Consider the following 13740-nt stretch of genomic DNA (forward strand, 5'->3'; position numbering starts at 1 on the left):
AACTACATCAGTTTATCATGGAACCTTGGAAAGGTGTGGGTTGGAAAGGACCTTAAAGATCACACTGTTCCAACACCCTGCCATGGGCAGGGACATTTTCCACAGACCAGATTCCTCAAAGCCCCTGGTCTTGAACACTTCCAGAAATGGACTTTTCTTGGGATAGATTCCAGGGTGTTCACTGGAGCTGCCTCATGGGTGACTCCCCCAGGACAGGCTCTGCTCTTTGCAGCCCCTGGACCAACAAAAGTGACTCAATAAGCACAGGGAAATTTTTTTTTTTTTTCATTAAAACAGTGATTTTCCTCATTAGAATGAGCAGCATCCCCAGAAACCAGGGGGGAGAAAAAGGAGGACAACTTTCCAGGGCAGATTACAGAAACATTTGTTGCATCCCGAAAAGTGAGTGCTTGCATGCAACAGATTCAGTGCCAGTACATTCTGTTCCTGAACAACATATACGTTTCTAGAATATGACAACTGAAGAAATTTATTGAAAGCAGAGAAAATGTTAACTGGGTTTTTTTTCTTGCTCATATATTTCTAAACTGTCATTATTCCTTAGATCTCCCTAAAATGAATTGAAGATTCTCCAGTTTTTAGATGTTGTTTTTCATTGTAACAGTTCAGGACTTTTCTGTGTTTGACAGAACTGTTGGATGATCTGCGGTAAATAATATACAGGTCTAATGGACTCAGCAATTACTGAAAGTGCATGGTGTATGTGATTTCTGATTATGCAGATTTAGTCAAGTAATTATCCTTGAAAAAGCTGTGAGGTGTTCACACAGTTATTCATGACTTTTCCTAATTACTACTGTTTGTTTATAAAGTCTGTGCCATCAATTTGTACTCCATGCTTAAATGTGGTTGAAAATATGAATTGCTGTGTGTGCTGAGAAAGTTGTCCTGATTCTGTACTCCCATTTTCCATGAGATTATTAGAAACAGATCTCCTGTGAACAAAATTAAAACTAGAGGCAGAGGTATCTGACAGCTAGAGAGCCTCTAGAGGATCCAGTCCAATCTTCTGGACATCAGGAAGGGTTCACAGAGAAACCTTCCTGGTCTGGAAAATTCAGGAACCAGAAGTGAGTGCACAATGCCTGTGTTGGCCAATCCAGCAATCTTTCTTTTAAAAATGGCCCTAAAGTCCAAGAAGCATGAGCCAAGGAAGGTTGAAGGAGCTGATAACATCCACCATGGGATGGAGATAAGAGACCCCACCTGCAGAGCTGCCCCAGCCAGGGAGGAGCTGGAGCTGCTGCAGAGCCCAGAGGAGGCTCCAGGATGGGCAGAGGGCTGGAGCAGCTCTGCTGGCAGGAAAGGCTGGCACAGCTGGCATTGCTCACCTGCACAGGAGAAGCTTTGGGCTGAGCTCAGGGTGGCCTTGCAGGGCCTGGAGGAGCCCCAGGAAAGCTGGAGAGAGACAATTGCCAGGGGATGCAGGGACAGCACACAGGGAATGGCTCCCACTGATAGAAGGAAGGCTTCTATTGAATATTGGGAAAGAATTGTTCCCTGTGATGGAAATGAGGGGCTGGGATGGAATTCCCAGAGCAGCTGCGGCTGCCCCTGGATCCCTGGCAGTGCCCAAGGCCAGGCTGGACATTGGGCTTGGAGCAGCCTGGGACAGTGGAAGGTGTCCCTGCCATGGCAGGGGTGGCACTGGATGATTTTTTCAGATCCCTCCTAGCCCCATCCATTTCATGATTCCATGAGAGTATCTGTAATTTGTTATTATTGAATTGAATCTTGTTTTTTCACTTTCTAAAACATTTTTATTTGCTTTTATCTTTCAAAAGGAAGTATGAGTTTTCCTTACCTTGACGTATTTAGTCATTCATTATTTTGCAAACAGTTTGTGTATCTTTCCTCAGATGTGATTTTAAGTGCAGCACCAGTTAAAATGTTTGAAACACGCTTGGGCTTTAACCAGTGGACTGAATGTAAATTAGAAACTGCTCTTTGTCACTGTATATCTCTCCTGATGTCATCCTGCTTTTCCACAATGCAATATTTTTCTTTACAAAATTGTATTTCTGTAGAGAACCAAGGTCCATAATTACAACCTGCAGTCAGTGCTGGTTACTCCATGGATTTTAGGGCTGACTGGTGCACACCTTCAGCTAAGCTGGTGTTTGAGCTGAGTTTGAATAATTTAACACAGAAATCTGCCAGGGCAGCTCTAGCATAGGAAAGAAAGGTGGGAAACTTGACTGGATCTCAGAACTTTGCTGGTGACCTCTGTGATTTTGCACTTGGAAGGACACAAAGTCTTGAATTCCTGCCTTAGCTCTCCCCTTGGCATCCCATGTGTGTGTCCCAAGTATCCTGCAACAGGATAAGCATCAGGGAGTAATCATTATCAAACAGCCCTGCCTGGAATTAAGACACACAGTCAAAAACCTTGAGCTGTGGAAAGTGCCTTGGTGCAGTTAAATGTGTCAGACGTGACTCAAAAGTCTCCTTCCTTTCTGAAGATATTACTTCATTCATGTTAACCACATTTGTAAGTGGCCTGGGCTGAAGAGATAGTGTTTGGGGAATTCCAACCTCTTTTATATGCAGTTGGGAGTTTCAGGAATGGCTGCTCTGCATTCCACATTGATATATAATCCTCATTATGGCTTTGAATAAGAACATGGTAATTCGCCAGAAAAATAAATAAAACAAGTTATTGGTCAGAGGCGTGCTATATAGGGAGTACTAATAAAACCAGATATTTTTGGCTGTAGTTTAAAGTTCCTACTGTAAATGAGCTAATTTAGGGCTGTATCCTCCTCTGAGATCATGGGCTGGAATGTGAGATAAGCAGTAGCTGCACAGACACTTTTGGGTGGCAGCACAGAAATGTGCCTTCCCCATCCTTCAAATGGGAGGAGAGGGAGTTTTTGTAGGAGAACTGAAAAATGTACTCAGGAGAAAATCCATGTTCAGTGCTGATGAACTCCAGGAGGGCCACAGATGGCAGAGACATGTTCTGAGACTGCTGCATCCCTTTGTCCCCACAGATTTAGGGACATGGAGTAGTGCTGTGAGTCCAGAGCCAGCTAAACCCTGGGAAAACACCCTCTGTGCTTTTCCAGCAGGTGCTGACAGTGCCCCCTCAGTTTCTGACTTCTTAGGGTGATATTCCAGTGGTGGTGTCATGGTCAGCTTGAACCCACAGCTGCTTCAACAGGGACAGGTCTTACCTGCAGTCCTGAGCTGGGACTGCTCCCTCCTGCCTTGTCCTGAGGTCTCCAGGGCCACCAGGAATCTCTGCAGTCCAACTGGAAGGGAATCCCCTCAGAAAGGGGGTTTGCTGCCACTTAGACCACCAATGGTGACCTGAGTGACAGAAATTAATATTAACTTCGTGTGAGGGAGAGAACTTGTCAGCATGGCTATGGAACCAAATCTTTGGGAGGCTTTGCAGGAGGAGGGCTGAGTGGGGGAGTTGTCCTTATTTCCAGAAAAAAATATAAAAGAAAAAATTACAGAAGAAAAAGAAGAAGGAGATTTAGAATCTCTGCTGTGAAGACACACTGAGAAAGTTGGGGATGTTCAGCTTGGAGAAAGGAAAACTCCAGGACAATCCTAAAAGCACCTAAAAAAGCTCCAGGAGAGCTGCAGAGGCACTTTTCACAAGGACAAGGAATGGCTCCCACTGCCAGAGAGTGGGGTTAGATGGGATATCAGGAAAAAATTCCTCCCTGTGAGGATGGGCAGGCCCTGGCACAGGGTGCCCAGAGCAGCTGTGGCTGCCCCTGGATCCCTGGCAGTGCCCAAGGCCAGGCTGGACACTGGGGCTTGGAGCAGCCTGGGACAGTGGAAGGTGTCCCTGCCATGGCAGGGGTGGCACTGATGATTTTTAAGGTCCCTTCCAACCCCAACTGTTCCATACTTCCATGATTAATTTCTGGAAGTGTTTCTTGAAAGTGAAAAATCTGGCAATTTTTTTTGCTGCCAGAATTGAGACCAGCCCCACTCAGCTTTTATTTCTCCCACTGTATTTTTTTTAAACAAATAATGCCATATAATAAAAAAAAATTCCTCATCCAAACTATCAGGGGATGCCATTAGAAAATGGTCAGTGAGTTATACTTCTGTTTGAATTGCTCTTAGAGAACTAAGCACATCAGACAGTTCACAGCAGATCCAGTGGGTTCTGTCCTGCGAGGTCAGGGTGAGTACAAAAAGTTATGGAAAAGTTGTGGAAAGTCAAGGAAACCTCATGGCTTGGCAAACAAATACAATTCTGTTTGTATTTTTGTTTTCTTGTCCTTTACTGTTTTATTTGTGGCATTCACCTGCAATCATACCTTACCCTAACAGCAAATACTGACTGCACATGAACAGCCTCGGCAGTAGCATTTCTTGATGTTGCAGACCTTTCCTCAAGATTTTATTGTTGAGGCTGTTAAAACACTGAGAGGTTACAGAGAAACAAGAAATAAAAAAACCCCAAAAATTGAAGTGGTTATACCCAACCACAAGCTAAACATGAAAGCTTTGAGCTCATGTCATGCAGCTCTGCTGTATCATAGCTCCCTGCCAGTGGAAGAGTTGTGGTGTTTCACACTTACCTGCTTTACAAATATGAATTATAAACATTTCTGTGGCTGCAGTCTGCACTTGGAGCCATTTCCTCCAGAAATCCATGGAATCCTGCAGGCACTGAGGGGCTGGGGCTGCCTCAGCCCCTCCTGGGGCACCCCTTGGCTTCTCAGCAAGCCCCAGGTGCCAGCAGGAGCTGCAGCACCACCTTCTAAACCTGGAAATATTAGAGAAGGGAAAGCACAAATTTACAGCACCATGCTGGGCAGGAAAGTGATTTTGTTTGCTTAGCAGTTCCCAAATTGTAGGCTTGTAAGGATCTTCTGCTCCTGAGTTTTGCCCACATCAAGAAAGGCAGGGTGGGTGAGTTTCTAGGTTGGTTCAAACAGTTTATTTCTGTGGATGAAGATTTCACATCTTATTCCGGTTAAAGGACTTCATTAAAAAAATTAATAGCAATGTAATAATTTCAGTGCAGCCCTGTGGTATGAATAAAGCAGCAGCACAGGGGGAAGAGTGCACTTTGGTTTTCTCTCAGTGTATCCTTGGATCTGTAGGCTGCTTCTAAAGTGCAGGAAGCCCAAATTTGGCTTAAAATCACAACATGAGGGCTCCCATCATAACTGGAATTACTTTAGGGGTTCAGAAATGCTGAAAATCACATGTAGCATATTTGTCTACCTAAAAAATACAGCTCTAACCTGCAGCAACAGGAGTTTAAGCTGCACACCACTGAGAGCAGGTTTATAGTGCTCAGCCTTTGGAATATCCCAGCCTTTCCCTCTGGCACACACTGTTTGACCAGTGCTGGTGGGACCCAGGCACACAAAAAGAGATTTCCTGACAAAACAATCCAGCAAGGGACGTCTCAAAATTTTCCAACAGCTGAAAAACATCAGTTCTTTAAAAATATGTGACCAGTCCAGTTGCATGACAGTGAAGGGGTCTGAGAGTCCTGCTGGCACTGACTTGGGATATTCTGCATAGCTGCTCAGGGATTCACCTCCTGTGAGTAACGGTAAACATCCTGAGTCATGCTGGTAGAAATTTGGTGTGATGCCAGGGTGGTTATTCACCACAGCAGAGCGTGCACCCCTGTGTGTGTGTGTGCCAATGCTGGGTGCTTGTCACAGGAAAGGGGGAGGTTGTGTTTAATTATTCTGTCAGTGCCATTCAGAGCTGCTCTGCCCTCTGATATTCACATCTCAGGCAGCAGGGACACAGGATTCCTTGGAGAGAGCCTGCAGGCAGAGCTGTTCTCCCAGGCAGCCTGTGCTTGGATCACCAGTTCATACTGTCCTTGCTTTCAGAGCACCAGGGGTCAGGCCCAGCCACTCCAGCACCTTGTTTGCTGTTGATTAAACATCAGCCAGAATTGTTCATCAGCCAGAATTGGCTACAACTGTGGTTCTATTCTGAGTATTATTTCCTGTTGTCTTTGTTTGAAAAGCCAGGTGTCTGCTAAGGAAGGCAGGAGCCTCCCCTGAAATGAAAATGTAAACCCCTCTCTCTCTGAATTACTATAATTTTGAAATTAAGGGGCTCTCAGGCAAAGATTTGGGAGTATGAATGACAGTTCTTTATTAGGGAAGAAATTAAAATAAAAATACAAAGCAGCACTGCCAGAGTCAGACCCTGCCCTGTCCCCCTGTGTGTCAGGCGGTGTCCCAGCCCCATCCCAGGGGGGCTCAGCCCTCCTGCAGTGCCAGCTGTGGCTCTGCTGCAGCAGGGATCCTGCACAAGGGGGGAGTTTTCCTCTGCAGCTCCAGGGCTGCTGCAGATGGGCCTGGGCTCCCTCTGGCCATGCAGGGCAGCAGAAAGCTGCTCCTCTGGCAATGCAGGGGGCAAAGGCTGCTGTGCTGTGCCAGGCCCAGATTGGATCCAGGCAGGAATGCTTGGCTCCTCCCCTGGGCGCAGCATCTCCCCATGGGATGCTGGGATTGGATCAGCCCTGCAGGGACACTCAGTGGCCATGGACAGCAGAGATCTCCTGCAGGGAGGGTTGGCTGTGGGAGAGAGAAAGGAAAAACTGCCCCAGGAACAGCAGAGAACTGCCCCAGCTCTGACAAATTGCAAATAGAACACACACCCAGCCACAGCTTGTAACCCAGGACACCTGTGCAGACAATTACTTTTAGCCTGGAGATAAAAAGGCTAAAGAGGGTAAAAAGAGGCACGTGAGAGCCTCTACAACTTCCTGCCAGGAGGGTGCAGCCAGAGCAGGGTCAGGCACTGCTCCCAGGGAACAGGGACAGGAGCAGAGGGAACGGCCTCAGGCTGGGCCAGGGCAGGCTCAGCTGGGACAGCAGCAGCAATTTGCCCATGGAAAGGGAGCTCAGGCCTTGGCAGGGGCTGCCCAGGGAGCTTTGCAGTGCCCATCCCTGCAGGTGTCCCCTGGAGGTGGCACTGAGTGCTCTGGGCTGGGGACAAGGTGCCCATGGGGCACAGCTTGGCTTCAGTGACCTTGCAGGGCTTTTCCAGCCTCAGTGACCCTGTTCATTGTGCTTTGGGCCACGTTCATTCCTGGCACAGAGCAGCACAGGCCGAGGTTCTGTTTGCTGTAGCCCCCTCTGCTCCCCATGGGTGTCACACTGCCACAGCTTGGCCTGGAGCCCTTTTGCCTCACTCACTGCCCCGCCATGCTGCACTGCAGTCCTTTAGTGCAGGGTCCAAGACACTTCAGGAGGAACCTGCTGGGGTTTGTAGGTGAGCACAGCATGACAAGTTACTGAAAATGCACCTGAGGTGAGAAAAGGCATGAGAGAGGTTTGTAATCAGCTGTCACAGACATCTTTTATGAAAAATCCTTTCCTTAGGATTTTTCCCTCGAGAAGCTGAGAGACCTCAGGAACAAAATGTAGACAATGATTGTCTGCTGCTGTGGAATGCAACAGGTGCATCTGTGATTGGTCTCATGTTGGTTGTTTCTAATTAATGTCCAATCACAGTCCAGCCGGCTTGGAGAGAGAGTCTGAGACAGCTGCCTTTGTTATCATTCCTTCCTATTCTATTCTTAGCCAGCCTTCTGAGGAAATCCTTTCTTCTATTCTTTTACTATAGTTTTAATGTAATATATATCATAAAATAATAAATCAAGCCTTCTGAAACATGGAGTGAGATCCTGGTCTCTTCCCTCAACCTGAGACCCCTGTGAACACCATCACAATCAGCCCCTGTATAAAGCGGATGTTCAGCCTCAGTAAGTTGGCAATATGTGTCCATCAGAAGTTTGATCCTCTTGATACATCTGTAGAAAAAAAAGAGCAATGCAATCACATCTGGTGAGCTCTAGATGTGTACATGATTCTCCACTCTTGATGTATTTACATAACTCCCCAAATGTGTGCTCAGAAAGACGACAGGTCCCAGAGCTTATCTGTCTCCTCCTGTGTGGGGTAGCACTGGCACACCCAGGTCTGGCTGGTTTTGTGCAAGAACTTGTTCCTGTCTTGGTATTTTAATCTGTCCTGAGCATCAGAGGGGAATTCACATCTTCTGCCTTCTCACTAATGCCATCCTTCTGTGTGACACTTTGGATGGGACAGAGGAGGGAAACCAGTCCCAAAAACCTGTGCTGCTGAAGCTGGATTAGTAAATGCTCGTCTGGACTCAGGATGCCAGGAAGAAAACCTGCTCTGTGACTACAAATTTATCCTTTTATAAAATCACAGAATAGTTTGGGTTGGAGGGGATCAACTCAGCCCTGTCATGTGCAGGGACACCTTCCACTATCCCAGGTTGCTCAGAGGGTTATCCAGGATAACCAGAATATCCAGGATATCCTTCCAGGATAACCCTAAATCAGAAAAGCTGTTAAGCAAGTGTTTAACTTCGTGTTGTAATAGCCTTGTTTCAGTTTCCTGGAGAGAGATGTCTTGCTAAACCAGGTTTTAGTGTCAGTTTTGGCTCTTTCCTTAGAGTGCTGCTAATTCAGGGATGCAGGGCAAACCCTGTAGCCACAAGCAGAGCCTGTCACAGACCATCAAGCACAGACATGACCAGCATGAAATTTGGGCTGGGGGTGGAGGAGGGTCTGGCAATAGATCCCATCTGCTTCAGCAAGTTAGTACCAAATGTCTGGAAGCTTCCAATTCCAGCCTGTAAAAGTGGAGCTGAAAAAATGAAAATTGTGTTTCTGTTTGAAACAAGCAAGGAAAGCTGTCACACCTTTTTTCATTGTTTCCTAGCCATGATTTCCAGAGGTGAAAAGATAAAAATTGTGCATTTTGCAGACAAAGACTTGTTCCACTTTAGAGTAGCAAGACTGGAATATCCAGGTGAGAAAGAAGAATACACTGCCAAAGGTTGAGTTTAAAGCAGAATTCTCACTTTTAAGTTCATAAGGGAAAAGTCAAATGTCCAGAACAGTTGCATACTCATTTTTCCAACTCATATTGGACAAAATTTGCTTGTCTTTGATTCCCGTTCCTTGTGGTGCAGAATTGCCAACTGGTTTGCAAATGTTCTCTGTCATCTTCTCTTCCATAAAGGATCCATCTTTTTGGGGAAAAGAAGTGAAATGAGAGGCCTGGAATAGCTCAAACAACTTCTCTTTAACCCTGAGAGCTTCAAGACTGAGCTGTGAGAGAAAGATCTGGCTTGAGGGATGCAGGGCATTTTTGGAGATGGAGCTCAAGATGTATTTTCTAAGCTTAGATGCTGTTGGAATTTGAGCAAAGGCTTTAGAGAGACCAAAATAAATCTGGATGTGGCACAAATCCCCTTTCCTGGGTGGGCTTCTGTAACTGGGGGCGAGGTGCAGTGCTGGGAGTATGAAAACACTGAGAACATGATCTAACACTGGATTCAAAACACTTTTCTGTCCACTTTACGTGAAACCTCTCAGTTTCCAGATCCTTGTGTGATGCTTCAAAAGCTTAAAATATGAATCCCATAAATCCAGTGAGGATGTGGCAGGCATGGATTTACTGGGGAAGGGAGGGAGGGAATTAAAAGCACATCAGTGCTGTTGGTGTTTCTGTCTGACTTCAATCTGAACAAAGTTGCTGGTGAAATTTTGCTTTTACTGAAAAAGCGTCTCTTCCTTTTGAAGTTCTGTGGAAAGAAAAATCTTCCTTTAAAACCATGATGTCATTATGTCATTTGATCACCCACAGATAGCTGGGAAAAGTGGACAAAATGGGAATTTGGCTTGTTTAGGCATTTCTTTAATAGGCCTTCAAATGAATTACTTTTTTTTTGTGGATTTGAAGGGGGAAAGTTGGCTGCTTTAAGTAGTAAGGGGGAGATGTGCAAAGATCTAAATGGTGATGCCTTTAATTGCTCTTTTTAGTGCAATTTATGCAAATTAGGCTTGAATAGTACATAGATGGTCCCCTCACTTCACTGTCTCCAGGGCAAGCTGCAGCTCAATGTTAGCCAGGCAATATTTATCTAAATCAATAGGTAAAAATGCAATTTGATTTTCAAGTTAGTGTAAATGTGAGAGCAGATAATGGAATTTAAAAAAAAAAAACTGATGCTGAGGAAAATGACTGTTTCCCTGATAGCGCCTTGCTGCTTTAAAAGATGAGTTCAAGATCATGGGCAGAAGGAAACCTCTTGTGTGAAAAATGAGAATTTCCAGTTTTTTAAGGGAGAACAGAGAAAAAGACAAGATTACTTTAAATCATGTCCATGTTCCCATGTTTTTCCACATTTTATAATTTTTTGATTTATTTATCCCAATTTATTAGCAGTTATTTGATGTTCAAGTTACTGAGTAGTACTCCACATTATTTACATTAAAAGCTGTTGTTATTTTAAAGAGCTTTAATGGTTTTCCACCCCCTGCACATGCAGACAAATGCACCCCACCTGCCCCAGCCCCTCTGCACTCCATTACTGGACATGGATAAGGGATTCCAGAACATCCCTGCTCTGAAGTGCTGTTAATTGAGGGTCTGGACCAGATTTGCAGCTCTTGTAAACGGGCACAGCTTCAGTGAAATGCTGTTTTTTTTTTCCTATCAGCTGCAGATCTGCCCCAGTCCTGCTGGATGCTTCTAAATTGGGAAGAATGGCTTGTGGAAATCTCTGATACCTTGGGTGAATAATGGGGCTGGGCAGGGCAGAGCATGTCCCAAGTTCTTATTTTGGGAAAACTGTACATTGCAAATAAAAATAATTTTTTCCATGAAAATTTCAGGGTTGTTTTCTCCTGCATGAAATAAATCCTCAGCAGACCCTATGGAGGCAGAATTGTCTTAGAGCTTCAGCTGTGCTGAGCCTCGAGGAGGTCTGGGGAAGGAAAGATGCTTATCAGTCTATAAAAAGAGATTTCTATTGAAAATAAACATTTAAAGTGTAATGATATGCCTTTTGTTTCTCTGGTTATGCAGCTGCCTTGGGATCTGAGCTCCTGGTAAACACGTTGGCCTGGTAAAGGACATGATTCAGACTGTCCCCGATCCAGCAGCTCACATCAAGGTTAGTTTCCTGTTTATTGTGAGTCCTCAGATGTTTGGAGAGCCATAAAATTAGAGAATATGTACACATACCACAGCTTTTCTTGCATGTTTACAAATTGTGCTACTGCCCAACATGGGCTTTTTTATTCCTCAATATTTATGTGCTGTTGTCTGAGTCAGCCCTGCAGTCTTTGTTGCTGACACCTGTGTGATATGCTCTGAAGCACGTTGATATTTTAAAGATAACTTTTTCTAAAATTAACCCTCCTTGATCATCCTTTAATGTTTGGTGTGTTTGATAAAATACACCTCCTTGAGAAACCCTGGATTTCTATGTCCCTGATTCTGCTCCACGACATCCAGTGGCAAACATTAAATTCAACTGCAGAAGGAAAAGGAACATTAAGCAAAAATTCAGATCCAAACAACCATCTCTTACATAAATTCATTGCAATGTTTAAAACACCTTAAAACCTGCATTGGTGTTTCAGAAGGAAGTGTTTGTTTTTACTGTATTATGACTATTATTATTAATATTATTACTGTGGTTTTCTTATACTTCTTTATGGAAACTGTGAGACATGGCAGATGCAGCTGTTGCAGAGAACAAGGAATTTTGGGGTATTGCACGTAAGTTTCATCAGGAACTGGAGTGATAGGAAAAGTAGCAATTAATTCAGACTGAGAGAAAGAAAATTTAGGTTGGATCTAAGGGATAAATTCCTCCCTGGCAGGGTGGGCAGGGCTGGGATGGGATTCCCAGAGCAGCTGTGGCTGCCCCTGGATCCCTGGCAATGCCCAAGGCCAGGCTGGACACTGGGGCTGGAGCAGCCTGGGACAGTGGGAGGTGTCCCTGCCATGGCAGGGGTGGCACTGGGTGACTTTTAAGGACTCTTTCATTCTTTCTGACTGCCTTTCTGTCTGTTTTTTTTTTTTTTTTTAAGTTATATTTTCTGCAACTTCTTTCATGGAGTTTCTCCTCAGCTGGCTGCCATCTACCAGTCAGCAGCTCTCTCTAGAAAAAGCTCCACTGTACAACTTATTTTTAACTGAAGCATAGAATAAAAATAAAATATTATTTTAAAAAACTCCCTTTTTCTGTAAAACTCAGTGAATGAAAGAATCCCTCTCTCTGTATCCCTCTGTTGTTTTTGGGTCGTGTTTAGTTACTAGGATGAGTTGCAGTAGTGGGAGAGCTCGTTCTTTCCCCCTCTCCAGGTTTTCCAGACCCAGCACTTCCACAGCCTTCTGGTCTTCAGTGTTTTTATGGAAAGAGCAGAAAAACAAATCCTCCTCCCCTCAAAAAATTGAAGTTTTGCCTCAACATGGGTTACAACCAGTAAGACTTGAAAACATTGAAGGGGATTTAATCCCTCTTCATGCTGTTTAAATGCCCACAGCAGCAGAAATAACATAAAGAATAACTCAGTTCCATGCTTTCTGCCAAATCTGGTGCCCAAAGAAGGTTTTTGTAACCACAGGAGTTAGTGGGAGAGGGCAAGGCTGGCTATGAAAGTATCTTATTACAGCAAGAGAGCTGCATAAAAATCCCTGTAATGGTGTGTTCAAGGGAATTGCAGGAGCCTGTTCTCAGCAGAGCATCACCCCAAAGTTGCTGTTTTATTGAAAAAGGGTGTGAGGAAGGCAATTACTTTAATGCTGTGTTTGGGGTAGGAAAGCTGGCCAACTCCACTTCAAATCCTTCTGATTTCTGTTTATGTCATTAGGGCCTGCTGTGGTCTAAACACATTCTTTGGAAAGCAGCCATGGATGCTCGGGTCATTTCGGCTTTAAGAGTGGACATAGCTGCATTCTTTAAAATAAAAAAGGGATTAAAGGGGTGCAGGGGATGTGGGAAAGCCTCTTTGGTGTGCTGGGCTTTTCTGTCTGCCCTGGTCACAGCTCTGGTGTGAAGGACATGGAGACAAGTCCAGAGGAGGCCACAAAGTTGATAAGAGAGACTGGAGCACCTATGGAGACCGGATGAGAGGGTTGGGATTTTTCAGTTTGGGGAAGAAAAGGTTTTGTGGAGCATTCACAGCACCCTCCAGTGTCTGAAGGGGCTACAGGGAATCTCTGGGAATCCAGAGAGGGACAATTCATCAGGAGCTGGAGTGACAGGACAAGGGGAACAGCTCCAAACTGGGCCAGAGGAGATTTGGGTGAAGATATTGGGAAAAAATCCTTCCCTGGCAGGGTGGGCAGGGGCTGGAATGGAATTCCCAGAGCAGCTGTGGCTGCCCCTGCATCCCTGGCAGTGCCCAAGGCCAGGTTGGACACTGGGGCTGAGAGCACCTGGGACAGTGGGAGGTGAACCTGCCATGGCAGGGAGTACAAAAAGATGATCTTTAAGGTTCCTTCCAACCCAAACCACTCCATGATTTCATGATTCTGTGATCTCTCATTGCTGTTGTGATGCAGAAGAGACAAACTGGGTTCATTACAATCATCCTTGATAAGGTTTTGTTTAATTAACTGTATTCTGTCACATGGTCGTGTTTCTTTACGAGCAGACACAGCCTCATCCATGCACATTTAGAGCTGGAACTTTGAAAATTCACCTTCTGGGAAGTGTCTGGATTCTTAAAGATTCGGCAGATTGCAAGATTTCAGTTTTCTGCCTGAACACGTGCAGAAAAATAATGCAAAATATACAAGAACATGTAAAGATGACTACTCAGAGATGTCTTTTTTTTTCAGAAATGGGGATTTCATGTGCACCGTGTGAGTTTTGTATGTTCTGGTTTGAAATCAGCCTTTTCTGGTACCAGAAGGAAAATGTAACAAA

At 44.9% G+C, this 13740-nt stretch overlaps 1 protein-coding gene across 1 annotated transcript in view; it reads left to right on the forward strand.

The window, feature by feature from the left end:
- Positions 1-13740, forward strand: part of ERG (ETS transcription factor ERG) — a 150242-nt gene that overhangs the window by 30874 nt on the left and 105628 nt on the right. Inside the window, exon 2 of the mRNA XM_058823029.1 lies at positions 10884-10971. Within this exon, the coding sequence (XP_058679012.1) occupies positions 10933-10971 (39 nt within the window). The 5' untranslated portion in view covers positions 10884-10932. The remainder of the gene's footprint in view (positions 1-10883; positions 10972-13740) is intronic.

The sequence above is a fragment of the Ammospiza caudacuta genome, chromosome 2 (genome assembly GCF_027887145.1).
Source record: "Ammospiza caudacuta isolate bAmmCau1 chromosome 2, bAmmCau1.pri, whole genome shotgun sequence".
NCBI lineage: Eukaryota > Metazoa > Chordata > Aves > Passeriformes > Passerellidae > Ammospiza > Ammospiza caudacuta.